The sequence below is a fragment of the Ascidiella aspersa genome, chromosome 6, assembly GCF_963924565.1.
Source record: "Ascidiella aspersa chromosome 6, kaAscAspe10.2, whole genome shotgun sequence".
NCBI classification, from domain to species: domain Eukaryota; kingdom Metazoa; phylum Chordata; class Ascidiacea; order Phlebobranchia; family Ascidiidae; genus Ascidiella; species Ascidiella aspersa.
The window spans coordinates 29155652-29182817 of record NC_139452.1 but is presented as its reverse complement, the minus strand read 5'-3'; the positions used below and the strand labels follow the sequence as shown (position 1 = coordinate 29182817).

At 32.9% G+C, this 27166-nt stretch overlaps 1 protein-coding gene across 1 annotated transcript; it reads right to left on the bottom strand.

Moving 5' to 3' along the window:
* Positions 1 to 3412: 3412 nt before the first annotated feature.
* LOC146141173 (uncharacterized) lies at positions 3413 to 25845 on the bottom strand. The gene is made up of 44 exons (XM_083392832.1): positions 25689 to 25845; positions 24885 to 25079; positions 24731 to 24828; positions 24559 to 24660; positions 23973 to 24143; positions 23313 to 23432; positions 23017 to 23101; positions 22467 to 22643; positions 21931 to 22066; positions 21003 to 21094; positions 20775 to 20933; positions 20327 to 20482; positions 19779 to 19894; positions 19607 to 19711; positions 19265 to 19447; positions 18480 to 18602; positions 17823 to 17907; positions 16573 to 16743; positions 15917 to 16028; positions 15392 to 15486; positions 15086 to 15241; positions 14879 to 15007; positions 14336 to 14430; positions 13775 to 13876; positions 13080 to 13250; positions 12544 to 12672; positions 12199 to 12268; positions 11946 to 12042; positions 11834 to 11874; positions 11130 to 11257; positions 10712 to 10808; positions 10580 to 10647; positions 10175 to 10309; positions 9774 to 9902; positions 9573 to 9712; positions 8962 to 9097; positions 8743 to 8843; positions 7917 to 8005; positions 7638 to 7711; positions 7043 to 7162; positions 5394 to 5513; positions 4729 to 4874; positions 4434 to 4569; positions 3413 to 3717 (listed from the first exon to the last, which is right to left on the bottom strand). The coding sequence occupies exons 1-44, from the start codon at positions 25843 to 25845 to the stop codon at positions 3571 to 3573; spliced, it is 5394 nt and encodes a 1797-aa protein (XP_083248958.1). The 3' UTR covers positions 3413 to 3570.
* Positions 25846 to 27166: the final 1321 nt, after the last annotated feature.

Here is a 27166-nt window from a genome sequence, read left to right as displayed (position 1 = left end):
GAGTACATGAATGGGTACGCATTCATAGAGTTATCGTCACCCACGTGTTCTGCTGTATTGAATCGGACATGTTAGATTAAAACGAAAGAAAGCAATTTAAAAGTAGAATAAGGTTTTTATATCATAGCTTTTCAAATTTTTTATATTTAAAGAAATAATTTCTTTTTTCCCTGCGTTTAGGCAACGACTCCTCCAGTAAATAATGTACAAGTTGAATTCTTACTTTTAACACTATTACCTTTAACTTACTTTTTGGATATTTTAATTTGGCGGCCTCAGTCACAGTTTGATTGACTTCTGTTTCTCTGGTGACAACCAAATATCCACCTAGCTCCTCGCATCTTTCCTCTGCCGTATACGCATCGCTCAACTCATCCGATAAAGTGACCACGCTGTCGCCAACCGACGATAGATCAGGTGCACAATCTGCTGCAAAATTAAGCAAAAACATTTGTGCAAATATCAAGGCATTTTTTTAAACTTGCAAATCGTTTGGTCGTTTGGCTTATCTGCACCAAGCTAAAAAAATGTTCGCACTTTGCCTCACCTTTTGTATATGTGTACGGTAAAGAACATAACAGCAGGATCAATAGGAAAGTCAGTTTCGTCATTACCTACACTTTATCAGCCTGGTAAATCTAATAAATAAAAACAATTTCGAATTCACTTCGAAATTTACTCAAATAAAGATACTGATGATGCTTGTAGTAGCGAAATATATTCATCATATAACATCCAAACAAACTGATATTCGGTTCACGAAGTTCTGCAATTAGTTTAATCTTTCATAAATGGTTAAAGCAAAGAAATATAACATCTAAAACTGGATCAAATTATTGTCTGGAACGTGTACCAAGCTAAGATCTTTCTCTCCTGTTCAACACAATCATATTGTTAGCTTTTAGCACCTTGTTTGTTGGCGTATAACACGTTTCGTCGGCATTAAGCGGCAGTATTTACCTAGCACAAGCTTTGCAAAAACGCTTTCACTCTTTTGTTTGTGATCATGTCTTTGATTTGACAGGTACAGTTCAAAATTTTAAAGCGTTAGCCCGAAAACATTGAATATTTTCAGTCGTTGAAAAAGTGCTATTGAATGATTATTATGACAATGTATGACCTTGCTATTTAAAAATCTAATATTTATATTACTGTGGTTAAAGTTTGTTTACCTAAAATCCCTTTTATTATAAACAACCATTTTACTTTGTTTTACACAGTCGTAAATCGCATGAAGTGCACACCAACGGGTTTTTTCATACCTGCAAAACATGGAATTGACCAAGCATTTAGAAAATTATAGTCTGGAGATTTTTCTTTAACTTTACTCCATCCCATCTAGAAGGAAACGACGGGTGTATGAAACAAAAAGAAAAACTGGTAAAATGCAGATATTACTTTTGTTTGGTTGTAAATAATTCCTGATCCAAAACAAGTCCGATGTTTCGGCTGAACTTTAATTTTGCCTAACTAGTATTTTGCGTGTCTTCTTCATATATCTTTAAAATGCAAAACAGAATTGTTACTACAGAAATGCTTTACGGAAATGGCTAATCAACTCCTAATGTTGCAATTCGCTTTAAATAGATATGTTAAAAATTGTAAAAACTAACACATATTTAATCATTGTCAATGTTAGTACAATACACCATATCAACGTTCTAGCATTTCAAAAAAATCACCCAAATAGCGTATTTCTCAGCGTAAAAAACTTGATATCAAAAGTAGCCTGTTAAATACTGTTTTCAATCCTTTTTTATTTAAATCCACAACGATTGTGTCGGCAAGTTTTTTTGTCGGTTTTTGTGCTCAAGAATACATTTAGTTCACTTTGATTGCGTCACAGATTTGATTAACTTTGTTTTTGTCCGTTTTTCTGCATGAAAATAGACAAAAAGTAAGTTCCCCCAAAAAATATTTTGAAACTGTTACACGCAGTTTTCAGTATGCTTATTTTTTTTCAATTCTCAACACTTGAGTTTTTAATCTATATTTTACTATTTTAATCACTATAGTTGTTTAAGGAACTGACAGAGATATAATAATTAAGGAGATTAAAATCAGTTGATTTGAACAACTTAAAACGAGTAAGAAAAAAAAAATAAAGCCTCTTTGCAAAACTGTTTCAATCACAGTGAAACAGTAACATAAAACTGCTTGTGAATAACACAATATTTTTCCTTAGGTATAACTTTGTATAATTTAACGCTATTTAAAACAAACATCGAAGATGCACTTTGATTAGTGAGAACGCAAACAGTTCCGTTTGGTATGGCTACAAATATCTAAGGTTAGGTCTTGTAATAAAGGGGGTTTTAAATCAGCGTTTCGTAACCGATCGCTCGCGATTCTAAATTGTACACACCACATATTTGAATCGCCAGCTGCTGTAGTTAATGCAGTGCCTATATCAGCCTTTTACGGCTAGTGGGAACCCTCAGAAATAAAAAAAGATTTCAGCACCCCTATAAGATGTTTCCGTAGGTAATTCACTAGAATAGCACCATAAACGGAACTGGAACAACATTCATGCCGCGGCACTCTGGTTGAGAACCACTGAGTTAATGGTTAGGTTTATTAAGATTGGTTGTGAGCAAAATTTCAATAAAATCGATGAACTTCAGTAATCAATGCAGCGACATTTTTCCAATCAACTTCGAACGTTTTCATGCTCTTATGCTTTGTTCGCTTACACAAAGTTAAGTGAATGGAACTGGGTTGACAAACCTTTATATTTTGGTCACAACAACAAAGTTTAGAAAAAACGTTTTAAATGGTGGTCTGCATAAATAACTTTAATGTGAATCCAAACTTTGCACAAATTTACAACGCAGTTGATTAGACAAAATATCATTTATGTGGCGGTAAAATGCATATCATACGTGAGAATATACAACTCAAACAAAGTGTGAAAGTAAACGAAAATCATTGAAAAACACAACGTGATTCAAATCCAAGTGACACACATTTCACCAGAAAAACATAACTTTTGCGTGTTTACAAATCTTTGGTATTTTAGTGTAAAACCAGAAAATGTTGATAAAAACAATTGCCATTAAGTATTAAAGCACCTGCTTTTTGTCAAATTTTAAAAGTTATTTTACGTAATAAGAATATCAAAGCCCATACAGAAGTATGTATCATTTTGAACGTTTCGAATAACTCTTTATTCATTTTCAACATAAATCATTTTCAACATTATTCGAAACGTTCAAAATGATACCTACTTCTGTATGGGCTTTGATATTCTTATTACGTCTGACTACAACCTCCAACCATTATGCTCCAAAAGTTATTTTGTTTTCGTTAAATATTTTTGATATTTGGGCTCGTATTTGGAAAGACTTAGTAAGAAGTAAACAAATACATTTTATTACCAATTCTGTTTAACATTATAACTGGTGTGGCTTAAAGTCACATAACATACCGACTGGGAGAGTAGGTCTAATGAAAAATATATATAAAGTTATTGTAAACAACTGGCCTTTAACAACTGATTACTATGCAATTGAAAAAAAAGAAAAACTATGAAACAAAATGTTTCGGCAAGGAGATATTATGCATTCCCGCTTATTGTTTTGTTCTTGGAACGTTACAATACACGGGTTCATTATTATCACTTGCTTTTGCTTCATCAGCATTAAAGCTGAAGTTTTCGTAAGCATTGAAGAGAGACAAATAATCCAAGACCACAGAGTAGCAGTAGTTGTAGAGTTCCTAGAAAAAGAAGAAGCATAACTTTAGGAATCCTTTTTTGAACAGTCGTTTAAAGATTTCTATATCTTATATCAGTTAGACTGAAAATATAGGATTTTTATACGTTTGAACTGTGATTTATTACAATAAGTAACCAATTGAAGAGAGGGGGATGCGAACATTTTTTGCACAATGTGCGCAAAAATGTGCACGCAAAAATGTGAAAAAATTGTGCGCATATGTTAAAAGGGCTTCAAAAATGTGCGCACTTTTTTTCACAATGTGCGCACATTTTTAACAGCCTTCAAAAAAGTGCGCACTTTTTTTCACAATGTGCGCACATTTTAAACTGCCTTAAAAAATGTGCGCACATTTTTAAGTTAGAAATCTAACTCTAACTCTAACTCTAACTCTAACCCTAACTTAAACTCTAACTTAAAAATGTTAGCACATTGTGAAAATGTGCGCACATTTTTTGCACATTTTGGCGTGCACATTTTTGTGCAAAATAACGCCACGTCCCCTGTTGCAATTGAAGGTAATTCTAATCTACAGAACTTATGTTACAAGGCCGAACCAGTTTAAAATACTGGATAATACAATAATAACTAATGAACACAAATGACAAAACAACTTTTCGGTATTCATATCTGCCCAAACATTTAAGCATTTGCCCCAAAACTCTACTGTTGAGTAAAAACAAGACACACTAAAAGTTGGCAAATTGGATAATTTACCAAACTGTCCACCATGTTTGGTCTCATATCTCGCAGGTCTTTGATGGTCCGGAAAACGTCGACTCTGTTTTGTGACTTGAGACGTTCCAGAATGTTCACCAGGGCAATAAATGTCCCAGTTTTGTCGCAACCGTTTCTAACAGAAAAGAAGACAAAAGGTTGATCCTGTTTAAAAAATGTTTTGATAAAGGACAACCCTCGTTAATTATTATTGTTGTAGAGTTTCGATTTATCCTTATATTGCTTAAACAGTTTTGTGTTTTAAGTTAGAAAATTAAGTTAATTGGGTTCGTACTTGCAGCAAACTACAACGAAATCCCCTTGCTTCTTTGCTTTCATCTCTTGCATTTTGTCGATGAGCTTGATAAGGTTATTAGCTGATGGTGGTTTCTTCTTCCAAGTATTCGCTTGAATCACACAGACTTCAAACTCAACGGACTCCTAAACATTTGATGTTTTTAAGGTGTTGACCAACATGGAGAGAATAATGTTCGAAAAAAGTTTAAATATGTTCGAGCAGTATAGAGGTTATATATACAACTAGAGGGGTAACATAATTAAAGTAATACTGCAAAATTCATGAAAGTGTGTGGTTAATTAAAATTCAAACGCTTTGCAGAAAAAAAAAGTATTTTGTTGCCAATTTTAAAATCTTTATAGCAAAAGTATTGGCCTCACGTGATTACTCCCGGATAAATAGTACAAAGCAGATTTTATTATCCTAAAACCGTATTAAGGGTTTATTATAGTTGCTTAACTCGTAAAAAAATCTGTCACATCTGTCCTTGTAACACAAATAAGAACCAAGTTTTGTTGTTATTAAATTAAGGCAAATACAGCCTTAAATAAGGTATTCAAAGGTTTTTTGGGTGTTTCAAATAAAAAAAAATTTTTCACCCACTGTTGAAATGTAAGACCTATATAATATAAAACTTTAAAAAAATATACAGCCATAGTTACCTGTCTGCTTGACCATAGAAGAGCATCGTGTGTGCTCAAACCATCTTCATTTTGCTGATCATTAAACTGCAGGGTGATGTCACCGAATTGTTGGTCGGTAGAAGAAAATTGCAAAGGGCTCTAGCAATTCAAATAACAACTATTTTGTTAGATCAGTGATATGATAAACTAAAATATAACCACTTAAAAATAGCCCCAGGTTTAACCTGACATATCAATAAAAAAACAATAATATTTGGTGAATATTTTGAAACCTGGTGCATGTTTTGCTATTTAAGGTACAGTTATGAAGCGTTTTAAAAAAATATGTTTTACATATATATCTTTTAAAAGACAACTGTTGCTTCACAGTTTACAAACTTTAGACTTTGACTAAATATTGTCCGGCATTACGTAATTATCTTCCTAGCTATTATGAGGTGATTTGCGTAATTTGTAAGTCAAAATACTAAAAATTGCTATTATTTAATCTAAAATATGGTTTGTATTACTCGTGGTTTAATCTAAAATATGGTTGGTATTACTTATGGTTTAATCTAAAATATGGTTGGTATTACTTATGGTTTAATCTAAAATATGGTTGGTATTACTTATGGTTTAATCTAAAATATGGTTGGTATTACATATCATTTAATCTAAAATATGGTTGGTATTACATATCATTTAATCTAAAATATGGTTGGTATTACTTATGGTTTAATCTAAAATATGGTTGGTATTACATATCATTTAATCTAAAATATGGTTGGTATTACTTATGGTTTAATCCAAAATATGGTTGGTATTACTTATGGTTTAATCTAAAATATGGTTGGTATTACTTATGGTTTAATCTGAAACAATGGTTGGTATTACATATCATTTAATCTAAAATATGGTTGGTATTTTTTATGGTTTAATCTAAAATATGGTTGGTATTACATATCATTTAATCTAAAATATGGTTGGTATTACATATCATTTAATCTAAAATATGGTTGGTATTACTTATGGTTTAATCTAAAATATGGTTGGTATTACATATCATTTAATCTAAAATATGGTTGGTATTACTTATGGTTTAATCTAAAATATGGTTGGTATTACTTATGGTTTAATCTAAAATATGGTTGGTATTACTTATGGTTTAATCTAAAATATGGTTGGTATTACTTATCATTTAATCTAAAATATGGTTGGTATCACTTATCATTTAATCTAAAATATGGTTGGTATTACTTATGGTTTAATCTAAAATATGGTTGGTATTACTATGGTTGGTATTACTTATCATTTAATCTAAAATATGGTTGGTATTACTTATCATTTAATCTAAAATATGGTTGGTATTACTTATGGTTTAATCTAAAATATGGTTGGTATTACTTATGGTTTAATCTAAAATATGGTTGGTATTACTATGGTTGGTATTACTTATCATTTAATCTAAAATATGGTTGGTATTACTTATCATTTAATCTAAAATATGGTTGGTATTACTTATGGTTTAATCTAAAATATGGTTGGTATTACTTATGGTCGTTACTGTCAATAATTCGTTTGTATCCTACATCGAGCACTACGTCATTTTCTACACGGTGTTTATATCAAATCAACCTAGAAATAAACATTGCTATCATTAAATCTAAAATATGGTGGGTATTACTCACAGATTCATCAAGGCACACAACTACACTAGCTTTTCTCATCGATAACATTCGCCAGAATTCTTCTTCTTGGTTGGCAGCTGGGTATTCCATGGCGATAAAGTTGCCTCCGAACTTTAAAGACTGGAATAACATATTAGTTCAAATAATGCTCACTCTCAAAATAAAATAATAAAAAACAAAAATCCAAATCAGGCAAAACAAGTATTTTAGATATTGCAGAATGATTTTTTAAGATAATTAATTACAAACTTTTAAATTATGCCCAACAAACGATTAAATTATGTAAAATATATTTCAGATATTGTACGAAGAATAATTTACAATAATACTTGTCAAGATTAACTTTCAAATATTACACGACCAAAAATGTTACATGGTAGAAAAACTAATAATTTTAAATGTTTCATTAAAAATCAAGCACAAACAAAATGTCATTTATTATTATCATCAAACAACTGAAATTTCCAAAAAAGCAAAACTAAACAATTTTCACAAATCGCATTCAACAATTGTAAATAAAGCCAAATAAACGCTTCAACTAATGCATAACTTAAAGGTTAATGTTACTTTACCTCAATATAAGACTCTAACTTACCTCAATATAAGACGCATTAAAAGTAACAACCTCTTGTCTACGATCTGACCATACTTTCACAGTATTAGATTCATCTGAAACAAAACATATATTTATGTAGGCTTTTTACAAATCCTCTAATATATGTTCAAGTCTTAATCAAGTATTTGGCCAAATGACTTTGGCCAGGTAAAGTCCTTATTGGTACAACGATTTTCGAGCCGCGTCAAAACACTTACATTTCAACACATAACTTTAAATTATTGCGACAATAAATGGGATATAGAAGGCCTTACTCACAAGTTGTGAGGTTCGTGTTGCCAGGAATCCAATGTTCTCCGTACCTCCAAGTTTTAAGGGTTGCAAACTCACGGTTGGCGAGTTGGTTTCTAAACATTACAAAATTACCATGCTATTCAAAGCTGGATACATACACAGTACACACATATGTATTCAACAACTGTGAACTAGCCCTTCTGAAGCTGCTTTTTAAACAACGGTTACGGCTTACATATCATTAGTACACCTCAGTTGGTAGAGCGACGGTTCCGGTATGGCCGGAGGTCGTGAGTTCGAACCTCAAAGCAGGCTAGCTGTTTTTCTAGCCCGCCATGCTTGCTACATTGATACGACAGATTTAGGTCTACGATGAATGTTGGTGTACTATATACATTTCTTTTTTAAACTGTGAATAAACACACCGAAGAGGCAAATTGAACATTTAAAGAGTTTGCATTCGTATAACACGGACGAGTATTTTTTACATTTACTAATACATTTTTGTCTAATTTTTCCATAAACAATTGTTATCTTTCTAATAAAAACGCACATTTCCACAGGTATGTCGAGTATTTTAATATTTCAATATATATTTTTGATATATTTTCAAATACAAATTTAGAATAAAGGAAAATGTTACTTTTTATTCAAAACGTATTGAAGCAAATGACTCGCAATGATTGCATCATCAATAATTGTTACTTGTTATCATTAGTTTTACTTAACGGTAAACTGTAAACTATGATTTCGTTTAATAAAACCAATACTAAAATAAATCATTACACACTGATATGCGTAAGCGTTCTGTGGGCCATATTTTGACAGGCATAGAAATTCTTTTACTTACATTTCAGCTTTTGACAATCGTTGCAGTTTAGTGATCAGTTTGTCAGAATCAGGCAGGCCCGCATATTCAACAAGGATTTTTTTCACCAAGGCGTATTGTTTCTGCAAGAAAGTGTGTGATTTATATTATCATTGGAAATACATTACCAGAAAAATATTATCGAAACATTAAGTTTTAGAGATTGAAATATTACCACAAACAATTTGAAACCAAACCTACCCAGTTTTGAACCATTTCAGATCTGTTTTTCCTCATTTGTAAAACGCATTTCTTCATATTCGCTTTGCCGCCATTATCCATTTCGTCGAACAAAACGTCCATTGCAATGTAAGTACCAGTTCTGCCTACTCCAGCGCTAAAAATAAAAATTATCTACAATACGTGTTAAATTCCGTTAAAGTTTAACATTAAAAGGTTTACATTCAGAAGTAGAATATGTTTATTTATTTGGGGTTTATTGCAGAAAAATATATCAATAAAACACGCAACCAAATTTAAAAGCTAAATAATATCACTTTATCAACGAACTTTATATTCAAAGTGCAAACCTTTTTTTAATTGGCCTACTGAAATTATACCATTTATTGGTTTGCAATGTTAGATTTTATAGGTGTTTATTGCATCATTCCTAATAGGTCAAAGTATTTTAGCTTAACCTGCTGATAATTGTAGTTTTTCGCACAATATGGTTCATATTTAAACTAAGGTTTTCTGTTCTTATGTTTATTAAAAAATAAGTTTAATCAAATACAGATGCCTTGTAATTTTAACTTTCATTTCATTCCCTAGTTTCACGTGTTTGTTCCAGATGAATATTGCCATAATTTTACCTGCAATGTACAACGATGGGATTTTCTCTGTCGTGATTTTCTTCGACCATTTTGCGTAAGCGAAAAAGACTAGTTGTAGTTATTGGTGTTCCGTGGTCAGGCCAGCCAATGTAGTGGAACTGGATCACTAAACGTTGCTCCTAAATAGAAAAAATCGTATTAGCGCTTGTTTGAAGTTTAACCTACATACATGTAACTTACCCCAACAGTTGAAATACCAAATTTCCTTTGAATAATGTCGCCAAAGCAGTTTTCTTCCAGTGTGTTAATCTTGCATTTGCCGAAAGTAGCGCTGCCGCCAAGTTCAGGCCAATACTGGTCGCATTTAGTCTAAAAAACGAATGTTCAAAATTGAAAAAAAAGAATCGTCTAAAACGAATGTTGAAAGACTTAAAGTTCAAAATGAACATCAAAGCTGAGAATAAACAACTGATATGTGGTCATTAATAAGCAGTTACATGATGTTTACTTAAACGAGCAGGGTGCATCAATTACATTCACTTTCAAATAACTACTGAAAAAAACAACAAATAGTTCTTCCTTGCATGTATTTTTAGAATGTTTGTGGCTAGTTAAAGTTATCAGAACTTTTTTACATCTACCTTTGCATTTTCTTTTAACCCTGTTAGCATCACAACGATTGGGGAGCTTTGTTCCCACACCATCATCCAAAAATCGTCAATCGTTGTCGGTTTGGGGCCTTGGGAAGCTATAAATTTCCTGTCGTTTTTATATCCCTGTAAAACAACAAAGGGGAATGAAATGCTGTTTGCCTGATAAAGTTAATAGCACTCTTTACTCAATAAACAACAGTCCTGTGTACGCTATGCACGAAACCGTAATGTAGCCTAATAATTTGAAAGCAAGGTCGAGTAGATCGATATAATTTTAACAGAGACGTTTCTATACTTGTATCTTCTATACGAACTTGTAAGCCTTTATCAAGCTGATGTCGATCTACTCGACCGTTTTGGATTTGTAATTTATTATTAAAATAGCAGTCTTACCGCAATATACGATGCGTTGATGTAATCGTTTTCCAGGTTTCCAACAAGCTTTACTCTGGCGTGATCCACTGCAATAAATAAACAAATATTACTGTGCGTCTTATACTTGAATTTTCACACATATATAGTTACTTGGATAAATGTTCCTGTATCTGTTCTTGGTCGAGTTTTCCGACAGTTGTGAGACGTCATTTAAAGGTTCATCTCTTTTACTCTCTTCCTGTATTTTCTGAAAATTAAGCATGGTATTTAGTTTTTTTTTCGAAAACGATAAACCACCTAAAGAAAGCCGTGAATCAGGTGTTCGCTTTCACATCATCAGAATCTCACATTTCAAACCAAGTTGGTGTCTAAATCCATTTATTCAAGTCCGTTTTTTTTCTAACTAGGTTTGGCGTAAAAACAGGTTGCAGGTCTAGATCAATTTAATACAAGTGTTACATCTATATAAAGGTATGCGGTAATCCACATGTTTCAACGCTTTCTGTGAATGGAGAATATGCCCAATTTCAAATTACATTTTAAGAAGCGTATGTTTTAACCACATTACCTTGAATTCTTCTTGAATGCTTTGGAACCCATTTTCTGATTCAGAAAGATAAATCCCAAATAAAAGATGTTTGGAGAAAGATGAAGTTTCAGGTTTGACCGCTACAGCGTAAATATCATCCAAGGCGCCTGATCAAAAATTCCGGCTAAGTTCTTATTTTCTGTATACTTTTTTTTTATCAAAAATAGTTGATTCAAAATAAATATTTTTTTTGTCTTAATAGGACTCGCTAGGCGTGTTATATTTCCTAATTGTTAGTTAGACAGTTCAAACTCACTACAGAGATCTCCTTTTTGATGTAATGTGATTTATTTTGTTGAGCGGGCAGGAGACACAAACTGATCTAAAGCTATAAAAATGGCAACTATTCAGTACGGGTAACAAACACGGAAATAAAAAAAAGAAAAAAATTAAACTATATCTACAATCTATAAATTCAGTCTATAATGTTAGCAGTGAAAACTTTTTCAACTTTGGGTGTTTTTTTGTCGAACAGAAAAACATTTTTTGGCATTTTTTCAAAAAATTATAAAAAAGGGTTTAAAGATTTTTTTGATTTAATTTCTTTCGGGTTTATATTGAATTAGTAGAACATTCTTCCCCTATTTTAACGAAGTATTTTTTTCGTCGGTGTCAAAATTAACAACTCTAACGCAAGTTTTGGCTACACTGACTTTTTAATTAAAAACAAAACAAAGTCATACTTTGTTGTGGGCCATTTTCTGTCGATTTGGATTTTCTTCGCCTGTGAAAAAAAGCGTAAGATTATTTCAGGCGTCAAAACAAAAAAATTACATTTTGATTAAAACTCCTTACTTTTTATAGTAGACGAATCCTGCAGCACACAAAGCTAGGGCGGCCAGAACCCCAAATATTGATCCAATAATAGCACCGATTGGTGTTGGAGATATTACTAGAAATAAACGGTGGTAAATTCATCAATGAGGTAAAATAAATATTTAGTGGTATTCTAAACACCATTATTAGTGGAATATAAATTATAGCTGCTATACATTATTGCATTATTACATTGTTATAAATTAGTTTTTTTAGCAGCAAAAGTCCTTACTCTTTGGTGATGTGCAAAATCCCTCGACAGGTTCGAAATTGTTTGCTCCTTCGCAAGTGATGGCTTGTATCTATAAAAAAGTTTTAACCAACTTGCCAAATGGTTTAACGAAGCATCGTATTGCATCGTATTGCAGATAACATCAGTTACAAATAACGAATGGGCGAAAAATAGCAAAACCATAACAAAGGTCGGTTATGTGGTGTAGCATTGAATGGCACTAAACAGTTTAATAATTTTGAATTCCCAAATAGAATTAAGATTACTTTTTTGAATATGGTTCACTTATTGCTTAAGTTTGCTTACATGCTTTTCAACGATATTAAAATACCTCATATGACTTACTGTGAGGTTTATACGCTCGTTATTGCCGTGATATTCCATCGAAATGTTAGTTCGCATTTCTTTGTTATATCCGGAGCTTGGCAGTTTGTAATCGTGATAAGTTGTGTTCAAAACACTTTTAGCAGCAATCTATAGGTACACAAATAACATTTTTTTATACGGCTAAACAAACAGTTGAATGAAAGTTAAAATATATTTTTCAGGTTGATTAATGTGTTTTACAGTTTTCAGAAAAATAAATAAATAGTTTCCTGCTACAAATTTCTGTTAATTAATTGTATTTGTCAAACTTCGCGACATTCGCTTTCATTGATTTTAAACACTAAACAGGAAGGTTTGTAAGCCGGACTTTCCTTTAAAATCTAATATTTATCTAAAATAAAGCGTCCTTATACAGAATAAATGAATCGTGTTTCAACCAAGCCAGTTTTCCAGTCGTTAAAATGAGCGATTTTATGTCTGGTTTCCACCAATATCCAGCACTACTAAAAACCTGCATGTTTAAGGCTAGAGCAAGGATCTAATGTCGGACTTACCAAATATTGAAGTACATTACTAGTTGGATCTCCTGGCATAACGATCGTACACACTATAGACGTTGAATCTATTCTTGCATTTTTAACAGGGTCAGCTAAACCGTAGCTTGTTTTGGCAGTAAACGGTTGTGGTATTGAGTGTTCCAGACAACCACCAAACACAGCGGTGACCTGTGTATAACATGGTGTAGTTATATTACCTTGAACAGCATTAAGAATAACCAAGGTATGGATAGGCTATCTTTGGACAGTTTAAGATTTTCAGAAGACGCTATTGACAATTGCATAAATTAATTTATAATCACAAACGGCTGTATGCGTGCCAGAGCGAACCAGGTAAATAGCCTAAAAGCGCTTTCTGTCGCAATTTGTCCGCCAAACATAGCAATATAAACGAACAGAAGCATAATGCATTACATAACGTTAACAATAATTAAGGGCTATCTGTATACTGTTTCACGATTTACCAGACTTTATTTGACATGCTACGTATATTTGAAGCAAAATCATTCATATACATTTTATTGGTAAGTTTAGTTTACATACTTATGAGGTAGAGTGGGTTCTAATATAACCGGAAGTCTAGTTTAAAGTTTTATAAAACCGAATAGATAGGGCACGTTTGTCTTTTAAGTTACGTTTCGAGCCTTAATTTAGCTTTGTTTTATAATAAAGTTATAATTAGAATGACTTACAGTAAAATTGTACGTTTTTCGTTGCGTCAAACCAGTAATAACTGCAAACAATCCTTCGTAGACCACAGTTATTTCCGCAAAGCCGCCACCAGTTATTGCCACCTATGAAAGCTTTTAGTTACATACAGTCCGAATAACATAAGTTCGAAAACCAAAAATATAGCTCCCATGAAAATTATACTTGTTCCTTGAAATGTTAAGGGAAAATATAATTAGGACCTATTTTTATTATAAATGATTTGGTAGCAACAGTTTATAAACACACAAGTTTTGTGGAGTTTTTAATAATACATTTCTGTTGCTACATTAATCATGAAATTCGATTAACATAAAAAAAACTAGGTGCACTTTTTGTAATGTAGCTTGACAATAATTTTCAAAACCAAACAGTCCGAAAAAAATCGACATAATTTTAAAGACGTTACGGACGATGGCACAAGTGCGATTCTATAAGTCTTTTAAGATGGTTTAGATTTGCTCGCTGTATTTGGCTTTGATATTCACTTTCCAGTATTTTATTTTTTAATTATCAAGTCGATTATATATTATTAAAAACCTTACATTTTTGTTTAGATGTTTGACATTGTCAAGTATTGAAGGCCAGCTGACATTTAATTGTGAAGAGTTACAAGCGATTGATTCCACAGCTGGTGTAACTGCAAAATAAACAAATAAAACTTTAGGCATAACGCAACCATCAAACATGTACAAATCAAAGCCCATACAGAAGAAGGTGTCATTATTAACGTTTCGAATAAATCTTAATACAATGGCTTGGGGTTGTAGTTGGACGTAGAAGAATATCAAAGCTTATATAGAAGTAGGAAGCATTTAGAGCGTTTAAAAATCGTAAGATAATGGTTGAGGGTTGTAGTTAGATGTAGAATTATTATCAAAGCCCATACAGAAGTAGATAACATTTTGAACATGTTGAATAACTCTTTATACATTTTCAACGTAGTGAGAAGCCACTGATGATACCTATTTCTATGGATTTTGATCAGTCTTAATTACAACCTCCAACCATTGTACTCCAAAACATTTACACTTAGTAGTAAAAAATTGCCGAAAGAGCACCTCGTTTGTTCGTGCAGTTACACTTACATTTAATTTGGCAGGAATAATAAGCTTTCGAAATTGAGCAAGTCTCCATTAGATTCCAACCTCTACCATAATGTAGCGCTGTAGTCGGACAACCTTCTGTACTTTCGCTTGCAACAAATACGTTAAAATCTGTTGAAGACAAATGTAGTTTCGGAATTTGCCAAGTAGACTTTAAAATGTATTTCTTTTTTTAAAAAAATGACTTACTAGGTATGTAAAATGGCACAGATACAGTAGACTCATTATTTGTGCTTTCTTGACTCAGCTTAGACGACCAGTCGTCACCAGATGTGTGAATATAGATGGGAGAGTAACTTGGTAGTGAGGTGTTACTTGCAAACAGCGCAAACACTTCTTTCCAACCTAAAAAAACAAAATTATTTAAGAACATTAAAAATATACCATATTTAATAAATAAAAACACCGCGATCTATTTTAGCAATGTACATCACTTAATATTTTTGTCGAAAATTAAGTTCAAGTGAAAAAATATTTAGTAAAACGAAGATTTACCATCCTGTCCACACGACTCTAGTCCAACTTGCCATTTCTGCAAGGTTTCATTTACTGGCTGACAAAAAGTCACTTTCTGCAATGACGGCACAATTCTAAAATAAAAAATAAAATAAATAAAAAGGTGTTTTATTGTTTCTTGCGTTTTCCATATTATTGCAACTAGAATATCGAAAAGCATAGCACACGTGTTTTTTTAGTAAGGTCAATAAGGATATATAAGCCACAGAATGTTAATTATTGTCTTCTTTATAATGTGTTGTCAGTTTTACCTTTTAACCGTTCACAGTTTAACACGGATGCGGGTATTGTAATTTAGATTTGACTTATTGTTTAGTGATACACAAGGTTTGTTAAGATTTTTTCAGACTTCAGAGATTTATATAGGCCCACAGATACCTTTGTTAAACGTACACAGCTTCAGATATGTATGTTTTATTGGACAACTAGGAAACCATAACTTCAGGATTATTTATTAGAATTTGCCGCCCCGTAAAACAAAAGCAAACAACGCCCTGCACGAACCTGTTAAACATGTCAATGTATTCCAAACCACTTTCGTATTTAATGCTCGGATGTTCGAAAAGTGAATAAGAGAAATATTGGGCGTTCTCGTAAATCCAAACACGTTGTAAATCTATAAGGAAGTTGTCACATCGTTAAGCTCGGCTTTTTATCAACCAAAATTTATAGAACAACTTTTATGGTACATCATACGTTATAATAACAACGTGAATATAAAACTTGAAATGATTTGAACTTGTTGCTACAAGTAATCACCGATACCTATTTTATAAAATTGCTCTAATGACTTAAGTAAAGTCACAGCAGTTATCCCAAATAACTAAAGTCCAGTTATTTTGCTCCGAATAATTAAGCCAAGTCTAGTGATTTAAAAGCACTGACTCAAGTACACCTTATTCACGCTGTATTATATAACATAAAAACGTAGCTTTGTTAAGGCCGTAGAGCGACGGTCCCAGTATGACCGAGGTCGTGAGTTCGAACCTCACCGCAGCCGAATTTTAACCCTGGCCTTTGCTTGAACGAAAATCCCCAATTGATCGACTGGTTCAGTTAGTCTGTTGAAGATTTACGGTGCATTCTAGTACGTAGCCGTTGTTTAGGGATAGATCAAAGTTGTTGTACACGTATGTATGTGAATGTTTTCATGGACATACCTTGTAAGTACTTCGCATTCAGATGGGATTCAATGGTGTTTGTCGGAGTGTTAATGATTGCCATATTTCCCCCTAACTCGTTACACGCGTTGTCAACATCAGAAATGGCTATTACCTCGTCGGATAAAGTCAATATACGTTCGTTATCGGCAATCAACGTTGTGCTGCAAACTAAAAAAAATACTTTATTAATCCAAAAACTCTCGTGTAATTAAGTATGATAGAAGAGCTATTTTTTTATTAAACGTTTATTTGTTGTAGCTAAAGCAAAGCAATGTAAATAATCTCGATTTGCAATGACTAATTAGGCTTCAAAGCAGTTAAACTAATAATTTTTTTTTGAAAAATTGCGATATTAGTTTAAAACAAACATCAGATTAATTAAGGACAATCAATAACAATTATTACATTAATCACTTTTACCTTCGGTGTTTAATTGATTGGCACATCATAAATAGGTTCAAAAAGAAACAACTAAACGAGCTTTCAAAGCAAATAAACAAGAGATAGACAAATAGCGGTATTGGGTTGTTATAAACAGATTATGTCAATTAAGGACAGTTAACATCACTGAATACATTAATGATTTTTACCTTGGGTGTTTTCATCAATTGACACAAAATAAGTAGGTTAAAAAAACTAAACAAGCTATCAAAGCAAATAAACACGAAATTAGACAAATTGCGGTATTTGGTTGTTATAAACAGATTATGTCAATTAAGGACAGTTAACATCACTGAATACATTAATGATTTTTACCTTGGGTGTTTTCATCAATTGACACAAAATAAGTAGGTTAAAAAAACTAAACAAGCTATCAAAGCAAATAAACACGAAATTAGACAAATTGCGGTATTGGGTTGTTATAAACAGATTATGTCAATTAAGGACAGTTAACATCACTGAATACATTAATGATTTTTACCTTGGGTGTTTTCATCAATTGACACAAAATAAGTAGGTTAAAAAAACTAAACAAGCTATCAAAGCAAATAAACACGAAATTAGACAAATTGCGGTATTGGGTTGTTATAAACAGATTATGTCAATTAAGGACAGTTAACATCACTGAATACATTAATGATTTTTACCTTGGGTGTTTTCATCAATTGACACAAAATAAGTAGGTTAAAAAAACTAAACAAGCTATCAAAGCAAATAAACACGAAATTAGACAAATTGCGGTATTGGGTTGTTATAAACAGATTATGTCAATTAAGGACAGTTAACATCACTGAATATATCATTACCTTGGGTATTTTCATCAATTGGCACAAAATAAGTTCCAGCAACAGCTTTCACTTTGCTTTCACTTTCACAAGTTGAACAGCTTATCTGTAACGGAAAGCTTACAGCAACTTACAGGTTTTGACATATTGAGTACACAAACACAGATTTTCAACCTTCAAAGGGCGTAAATGTAGTGTTTTCGTTAGCGTTTGTTTCTACGTGTATTTAAATTGGATAAAGCCATAAAGGGTCAAAAAATGCACACATATATTGCCATACATGTTTTTGGTTGCACAGGAATGTGTAATGCCCCTAAAGAAGTGTACTTACGAATTGAGCAACATATCGGAAACAGGTTCTGGCATTTACTTGATTTACATTAAACAATGAAACGTAAGTGTGGACATAAACCTAGAAGTTCAACTTTATGATGGCGTAGAACTAATGAAGGTGCATACTTAGTGTTTTGGAGTTTGTCTTTACGTATATTTGATTTGGATAGAGGCATAAAGGATCCTAAAATCACACATATATCTACGGAATGTTCTAGGTACAAACACAAATGTGCAATGCGTCCACCAAAAGAAGTTGTTAATTTTCATTAACTTACGTAAAAATAATTACTAAGATTTTCCGCAAAAATAAGCAGACATGAGTTAATTCGTAAAGTAATCCACCTTAAAGTTGACTTCTTCTTGTCCCTTGAAATCCTCGGTGTTAATCTCAAACTGTTGAATGCCGCCGACATCAGAATCCTCTTCAGGTGTCAGGTGGTATGTTTTACCATTTGGCACAGAAATCTAAATAAAATATAACATTAGCGCATTTGGAAAGATTTAGTCGTTATTGGCCGACCAAATATTAGGTGCAAGCAAGTCAAAAATAAAAAATCTTGCCTAAAGACCTCGGTCATACCGGGACCGTAGCTCTACCAACTGAGGAGCAAGTCGAGAAACAACCATTGCACCGTTGCCGCCTACCTCCTGTTTGTAAAACTAGCCTGCAGTGAGATTCGAATTCACCGCCTTGGTCTTTTCGGGACCGTCGCTCTACCAACTAGGTTCAGAGGTAAGCAAGTGGATAAACAATCTTATTACCATTGTCTGCTGCATTCTGTTCGTAAAATTAGGCTGTGGTGAGGTTCGAACTCACGACCTCCGGCCATACCAGGATCGTCGCTCTACCAGCTGTGCTACACAGGTTCAGAGAGGAGCAAGTCGAGAAGCAACTATAGCGCCATTGTATGCTGCATTGTGTTTGTAAAATTATGCTGTGGTGAGAATGGAACTCCTCACGACCTTGGTCATACCGGGACCGTCGCTCTATCAAGTTAGAAACGCAAGCGTAGAGCAAAGCAAGTTAGGAACTAACAATGGATTACTGGCCTATTCAGTTTTACAGTGTTTACAAAATCAACTAAATATACATGGCTCAATTAAAACCAGAGGTCCTCTGTACTTACGTTGTAGCTGCGTTTGTCGTAGAACGGCTTTTCTACGAATTCTGGAACGTTGACGAAAACCTTGTCATCTTTTGTAGTGACGTAAGAAGATATGACGTCATCTGGTGTACCGAGACCAGTTTCGTAGCTCAAAGTTGTACTGAGTGACAATCCAACGCAACCAGAAGTTACTGTTATCTGGGCCTTTAATGAAATTGTTTGATGTGAAACAAAGTTTAAACAAATTCACAATAAAAATTATAAACAGACGTAACAGGAATATCAAAGCCCATACAGAAGTAGGTATCAAAAGTAGGTATCTCTAACCATTATGCTAAAAAAAATAGCATATGTGTATCTTACTTCAGTTGTGTAGTTGTTTCTTGGTTCGAAACCGGTAATATTTGCTTCAAGTTCAGAATAAGACACGTTTTGAACGTCAGAGATTACTTCAGTTGATATACTAACCTAAAATCCGTTTGACATGGTTTATGTTGAAACACTTTGAATAAACTATACAATTGGAAATACTTACATTAAACTTAATTTCATCAATGTCTGGCAGAAGAGGATTAAATTTTGAAAGATTGTCGTTCCAGGTAATTCGCATTCTGGTTGAGTTACATGGAACGTGCTCATAGTTTAAATCGGCTGAATAAAACAAGCAGGTTTAAAATAAATTCAAATGTACATGACAATATGATTTAAACGAACATTGACATATTTTATAGATTAACGCATTAGCTACAAATTGTTTCAAGTGTTATATGTTTTTCTACGTCTCATGTGGTTTAATTCATGTATTGGGCTCATGTCATTTTAATCTAGTTATCCTTTACAGATAATGACTTATGTTTGTTATTAATCAACTAGGTTTTAGCAATGTGAATGATAATTTTGGCGTTTTGATTCACAAATTACAGATTGCTTAAATAAAAAAACACCAACTTTAGTTAAATTCAGCGTATCCTAAAACGAATATAGATATTACTTTCGTTTTATTCAGATCGGGTGTTGGCTTTTCATATTTACTTATGACAAATTTGATTTTCCTTATAAATTCATTTTCACTTTAATACTCACGTGAAACAGAACAAGCATAATACGAAGGTCGGTCGTCATCACAGCCATCTACTTTCTCCCAACCTTGGTCGTAATGTAGTCTTGTAGTTTGACAAGAAGTACTTTCTGTTTCCCCGAATATATGTTTTGTCACTTCGCCAACGTATACGTTAATATCTAGATATAATGAAAACAAGTATATTTTAACCGAACTTAAAACTGAGCAAAATGAATATTTATGAACTTTTATTCATGTTTGTCAGTTGCTTAACGCAAACGTTCACATCGATATATATCCAAATTTACTTTAACAAACTCCAGCTAAAATGGAAAGAATGGTAATTTCTAAACAGGTATATTAAAACAAAAAACAAGTATCTATTTAATTGAAAAGTTTGTTCTAATAAGGTGAATGTTCTAAATTTATAAGCGAATTTCCAATATATTTTTCGATTTTTTAAAGTTATACCTGGAATTGCAAATTCGCCGGCTTTTTCAAAACCATCATCAGTTGTGTTGACAAGTTTTAGCTTCACTGATTCTGTAGTCGTCGATTTAAACGTGTAAATTTTCTTAAAACCTTCAGTTTCTTCCGTTTGACCAAACAAGTAAAACCACAACTTCGAATCTGAAACGCAAGTTAAACAACAATTCATTTAAACATGTTAAATGAAGATTTTAATCTACGACAGCTTACTTTCAGGACATTCATTCGAGCTTACTTGCCACTTCTCATCAACGCCGTCACCCGATTTGCAAAAATTAATAGATTTAAGTTTAACATCATTTCTAAATAAAAGCAAAACAAGATTGGTTAATAGTAAGAAAACAGTGTCCAATATAAGGCGTAGAAAACAGTCAATTATTTATCTTATCGATATTTTTTTAAATAATAAATCTTGTAGCACATGAGCCAGTTTCCAAGTTTAGGCTGCAATTCACAGATAAGGCATTTAAGCAACACTTGTATATATTCTTTATAATCTTACCAAAAGTGACTACCTTAACAAATATTTTAGCTATACTTTGTGTGTTGTGAGTAATCACTGTTGTGCTTAAACCCTAATCTGGTGTTTAGGTACATAAAAGTAGTTTATGCTTTTTGGTGTAGTTTATGCTTTTGTTGAAAAAAAGATGAATTGACAAATGGGTTTAGTGTCTTTAATATACGTGGTTTGTTTTATACATAACGAGCATGATTACATAATAAACAAATATCGCACTAGAATAACAATTAAGCACATAGGCGATAATAACAGAAGGGGTATATTTTGCGTTGATTTCCCAGTACGATAGGAATAATGGTCTTAATTTTGTTCCGGCGGAACAAATATCGTTTCGGAATTGCAAAATTTATTTCATGACCAATATTGAAAACAAAATTTTCTTCCACTGAAATAAATTTTCCTAAATGTGAAGTCATTTTCATTAGCTGAAAACTGCTTCGACATTTTCGTTTCGGCTTGTTGTTGTTTTAGTTTTTATGTAGTATGTTGTCGGCCATTTTTGTTTCGGGTTAATTCTCTATTTGAGCAACATACTTGCTAAAAAATTTAAAGGTACAGGCGCAAACCCAACGGTAAATTTAAATAGAAGCATCCTATGTTAAACACCGTGCTCTCTACCTGTTGTACAAGTCAAAATGGGAAATACTCTCATTTTCTAAAGGAACCACCCAACCGTCGTCTGAGGTGTTTGAAAATGAGTATTTGTAAAGCTGGACATTCATTTCATTGCGGTAAACCCAAATGCGTTGGATGTCTGAAAATTGGAACCGTTATGGTTTATGATAGAAACTTTTGACTTGCTATTCATTTTCTTGTAGTTATATAAGGTAAGTTACGGGTAAGGTTACACAGCTACTGTCGGACACAAATATTAATAAGAATATTAATCATACGTAGTAAGAACATCAAGGTCCATACAGACGTAAGTAGCATTTTGAACGGTCCGAAATAATTTTTATTTTATGTTGCAAATGAATAAAAATTATTCGAAACGTTTAAAATTCTACCGATTTCTGTATGGGCTCTGATATTCTTACTATATGTCTTACTACAACCTCAAACCATTTACTCCGAAATATTAATGCTAAAAACAACAAAACTGATAAAATTCTCCAAATTACTGTTATATTACATGTTAAATTAACGAGATTAACCTTTGAGATACTTTTGATTAAGTCGTTCATAAAACGTTTCGCTCAAATCGGATTCTTTGAGTTCTGTAAGGTTTCCACCGAGCTTTGAACACTTGCTTGCTGCCTCAAAAGCATTTGTGAAATCGTTGGAAAGTGTTTCAACGAATTCCCCGCTACTTGTCAATGTAGGCGCACAAACTATAGTGTAATAATAAATAGGTTTTATTGTTTTCTTAAAAGTTAAATTTTGATGGTTTCTATGTAAATGGTTTAAATAGCGGCGTTCAGCAATTATGGTATTTTGTTTTTAAAAAAAAATAATATTTAATCCATGTCGGCGGTTCGTAAAGTATTTTGCCTAACGGACAGTTTTTCTTTTATAAAAAATATTCAATTGTAAAGTTGCACGGAAACCTTAAAATTCTCGGCGACCCAAGTTTGTAAAACCTAAAGAACATACGTGATTATTGGCAAATACTTTTAAATATACAACTTTTAAATATACAACTTACAAATACGTTTGTCAAACGTTGTTTTTTGTACAACCTAACATAAGTGAAAAACACCTAACCTGGTGCCATATCATAGCCCAGACCAACACAGGTTCCGGCCACTGTTCTCGTTTCTGTTGAACCTTCGCAATTGGAAGCATTAACCTTTAGTAGAAAAAAATTCAATATATTTTATTGGTTTTTAGCTCGCATGTGTATTAGCATTCATGTTGTAAAAAATTTAGAAATATTGGAATAAATAACAGGAACTATCGCAAAATCTTATCCTTTATAGAAAACGATCTACAGCTTTCTTGTGGCAAAAATAGTTCTTTTAAAACTTTTTCTTATATCCCTGTCTTCCGCAAATGCTTACCATAAATTCAATTGTTTCTCCTTGGGAAAAATCCATTATGTTAAATGGAATCTGGCAAATGTCGGTTTTGCAGTATGACGTGGAATCGAACAGTACTCCAGGGAGGTTGTTTGCAGAAATCTGCAACACAGAACAGCTCAATAAGCCACTTTCACTTATACAAACTTTTACTTGGGAATTCATATTGGACTGTTTAAGCATTGCACCGTAAATTTGTACCTTCTCTATCGTCCTTAAATATAATAGAAACAACTGCTGAGTATTACAAAGCTTGATTTCTATAAAAAATAGTCCGCGGATTGATTTAAACTTACGATCTCTAAACGTTGCATGTATATCTGTTCTTACAATAACGTCGCTAACTCCGTGGTTTAATTGGGTTACAGGCAGCTATTTTTTGTTATTTTATGTTATTTTATTTTATTTCATTGAAGAAGATTGAAGATATAAAAGTTTACTTTGAAACACATAATAGTTCAAGGTTACAGTTAAACGTGAAAAAATAAAAGGCTTATACAGAAATAGGTAATATTTAAACTTTTTGAATGAGAGTATAAAAACGTATATATTTATTTTAATTGATTTTAAGAGAAATATATTTATTTATAAGTTTTGTTAGCTTACTTGTATGTAACATAACGCTAAAGAAGTAAAACTTACCGCTATATCAAACGATTCTTCAGATAAGGGGTTTGCAAACGTGACGTTACAACTAACTTCTGATTTGATGACGTAGGGATGAGTGACGTCACTGGGTTGACCGGGACCCATCGTGCGAATAAACGAGGACGTAAAACTTTCTGCATCGTCACATACGAAGCTTCCGGTGACCTTTAATTGTTAAAACGAACAGCAAATTTGCTAAGAATTGTATAAAATTACACACAAACAACGAACTTTTTTTTAACTAACTTTTATCAGCATAAACGAATCCTAAAAAGGCATTCCAATATAAACTCGTTGTTGAGCAAATTTAATCTATTTTAAATAGTTTTATATTGGTAACTTTGAAATATGATATAAAATATTGTGTCCTAATTTGTTTTTACCACACCTTTTTTTTTCTCTAAACCAAACGTTTGATTTAAATCATTAAGCCTATTCACGAAAAAAATTATTAGTATTTTTACTATCTAGTAACTAACCTTTGTTTATTGTTATTTTTGTAAGTTAGTATTTGCAATTTGTGTGGTACATTTTAGCCGCTGAATCTATCACGAAGTATTTACTTTCCTTACAGACTTACTGTTATGTCATACGTCGAACGAGGAAGAAGTCCGGTAAGAACAGTGAACGATTCTTTGATCACCTTGTCTGCTAAATCACTCGCATTTACAGAGACTTTTACCTAAAGTGGCATTTAAAGCACATTCCTTACGATTTGTTGAAAGGTTTATTTCATAATTAATAAGACACACCTGCAAGGTTTTGTCAAACTTGATTGCAAGGGGTAACAGATTCCAACTAATGTTAAGGGCAGTAGAATTGCATTCAATTGCTTCCACCTTAAATTCAGCTGCAAAATAAAATAGTTGTTGCTTGTTTTGCCAGAAGGCGTAAAATGTTTATCACCTTTGACTTGACACGAATAGTAGGTTTTGTTTGTGCAATGTCGGTTTGAAATTTCGTTAAATCGATAATTCCACACTTTCTGCTGACAGGTTGTGTGGCCAACATCTGTAAACTCTGTAGCATTTTCACCATCGCTCCATTTCCATTGTTGGCTTGTTTCATCAAATCGAGCCCCGATAAAAACGTCGCTGCTTTCTAGTTGTGGAAATTATTGGGAAATAATTTAAGGAACTAAAGACTGTGGTTAAGTCCAGTAACCCGACTAATATAGTACAAACTATTTTAACGACGGTTGTAACATAAGCTTGTTTATACCCATAAAAAGCACGCACAAGGACCATCTAACTTAAGTTAGTAAACTTATATTGATATTGGTAAGTGAGTGATTTTACTGTATTAAGAAGAAGTAATAAAAAAACAAATTTTAAAATATAAATACGATCTAAAACATGCGACTCATTAAGAGTTAGGTTATCATAATGATAAAAATTAAGTTTTCAGATAAAACCCAACAAGAGTGAAAAGGATGAAATCAAAACAAAAGAATATAAACAAATGACATAATATCATCTAACAACTCAATAATAAAAACGTTATTCAATGTGTTGTTTAGCACCTGACAGCATTTATTATCCTTTCAAAAATAAAACCAAGTACTTCTATTTTACAAACACTTTGCACCCTGAAGAAAATTTTATATTACTTATTTTTTGTTGTTCTTGTGAATAATTTATTATTCTATGGTACTCATTTGTTTTCGCTTAAAAGTTATTGAACTTTTTGAATTTGTTCACACAAATTTACCTGGTGCGTAAAACGTTCCTTTCTTGTTGTCAAAACCATTGTAGTTGTCATCCTTGACATCAGTTAATCTGATTGACCAAGAGCAACAACCCTCATCATAAGCATAAATAGCTTTGTAGCCCGGTTCGAGTGAGGCAAGCCCATAGGCCGAAAACATTTCTGTCCAATCTGACAAGCAATGTTTACTTTTAACGAAATCGAACAAAACTTTAATTATTGCAACTTACGAGGATGGCATGCTCTGTTCACTGAAACAATCCACTTTTCTGTTGTACTTTTATGTTCGCAAAATCGAATTGGGATCGATGTATCTGTTGACCTAAAATACTTAATGCATAGTTACAGCATTCAAACGCATTCTTGTTATACACACAAGTTTTGCTGATGCACTTACAAGGTGTAAAGGTCGATATACCACAAATGTCCGAGATGTTGGGGACTAACCCAAGGTGAAGCCTCGTTTGAAGATAACGAATATTTGTAAAGATTATTCGTGTGGTTGTTGTAATAAATCCATACGCGAACTGTATCTATACAGAAAATTACAAGTGGATTGTATATAATTACAAGTGGATTGTATATTATCAAAAGTCGATACATCATGTATAAATATCTCATTTTTGCTCTTAAATGGAGGTCGAAAATATCCCACTTTTAGTTTTAATACTGGCCCGCGAAGGGCAGTTGGGCAGCGGTCATATATCGCGAAAATTGACTACAACCTAAGTTCGTGTATCAATCTGGCATAGGACCGGCTGAGTGGTAGTCTGATTCTAGACTGGTATCGGTGCCGATCGGATGCCAAATGTTTAGGCATGCCCAAAAGTTTGGTATAATATTTTCATGATGTCCACTCAGAATGTTAAGGTTAGTTAGCGGAAGCAATAGCAGTAGCTGAAAGGTCTCAATTCGTTTACCCTTGTCGACAGCTGTCGTTTTGTTTATGGTATCGTGCTACAACAGTAAGGAGGTTTCATTCAGATTCTTAATGCTAAAATCAAATTTAGGCCAATAACCCAAAAAAATTCACCTAAACGCTCCAATCCAATATATTATGGTTTCATACGGTCATATATCGCGAAAATTGGCGTTGTATCGCCTCGCGGTAGGCTACGTTTTGTATCGGGTATTGTTTTGGATTTAAATTTAAAGTTTTAAAAATCGCTAAATGTAGCAAACAAATTCCAGAAGTACATATGTAAAGACAACTGTTACAAAATAAATACTGCCTTTAAAATGCAAAAGAATACAGTTCCTATACCTGGTGCGTAAAACACTCCTTTTACAAGCAAATTGTTAAAACCATTGTAGTTGTCATCCTTAACATCAGTCAATCTCGTCGACCACGGTGCTTCACCTTGATTGTAAGCGTAAACAGCTCTGTAACCTGCTTTAGGTGAGCTGACACCAAACAACACGAACTGCTCCTTCCAACCTTGAACAAAACGCACTTAGACTCAGTCTCGCAATATAACATT

Coding starts and splice junctions, on each gene's coding strand:
- LOC146141173 (XM_083392832.1), bottom strand. CDS start 25,845: ATGTTTTCGGCCTATGGGCTTGCCTCACTCGAACCGGGCTACAAAGCT. Junction 11,258..11,833: donor AGAAAATGGCCCACAACAAA/GTATGACTTTGT, acceptor ATTTTTGATCAG/GCGCCTTGGATGATATTTAC. Junction 4,875..5,393: donor TTCTATGGTCAAGCAGACAG/GTAACTATGGCT, acceptor TCAAATGTTTAG/GAGTCCGTTGAGTTTGAAGT.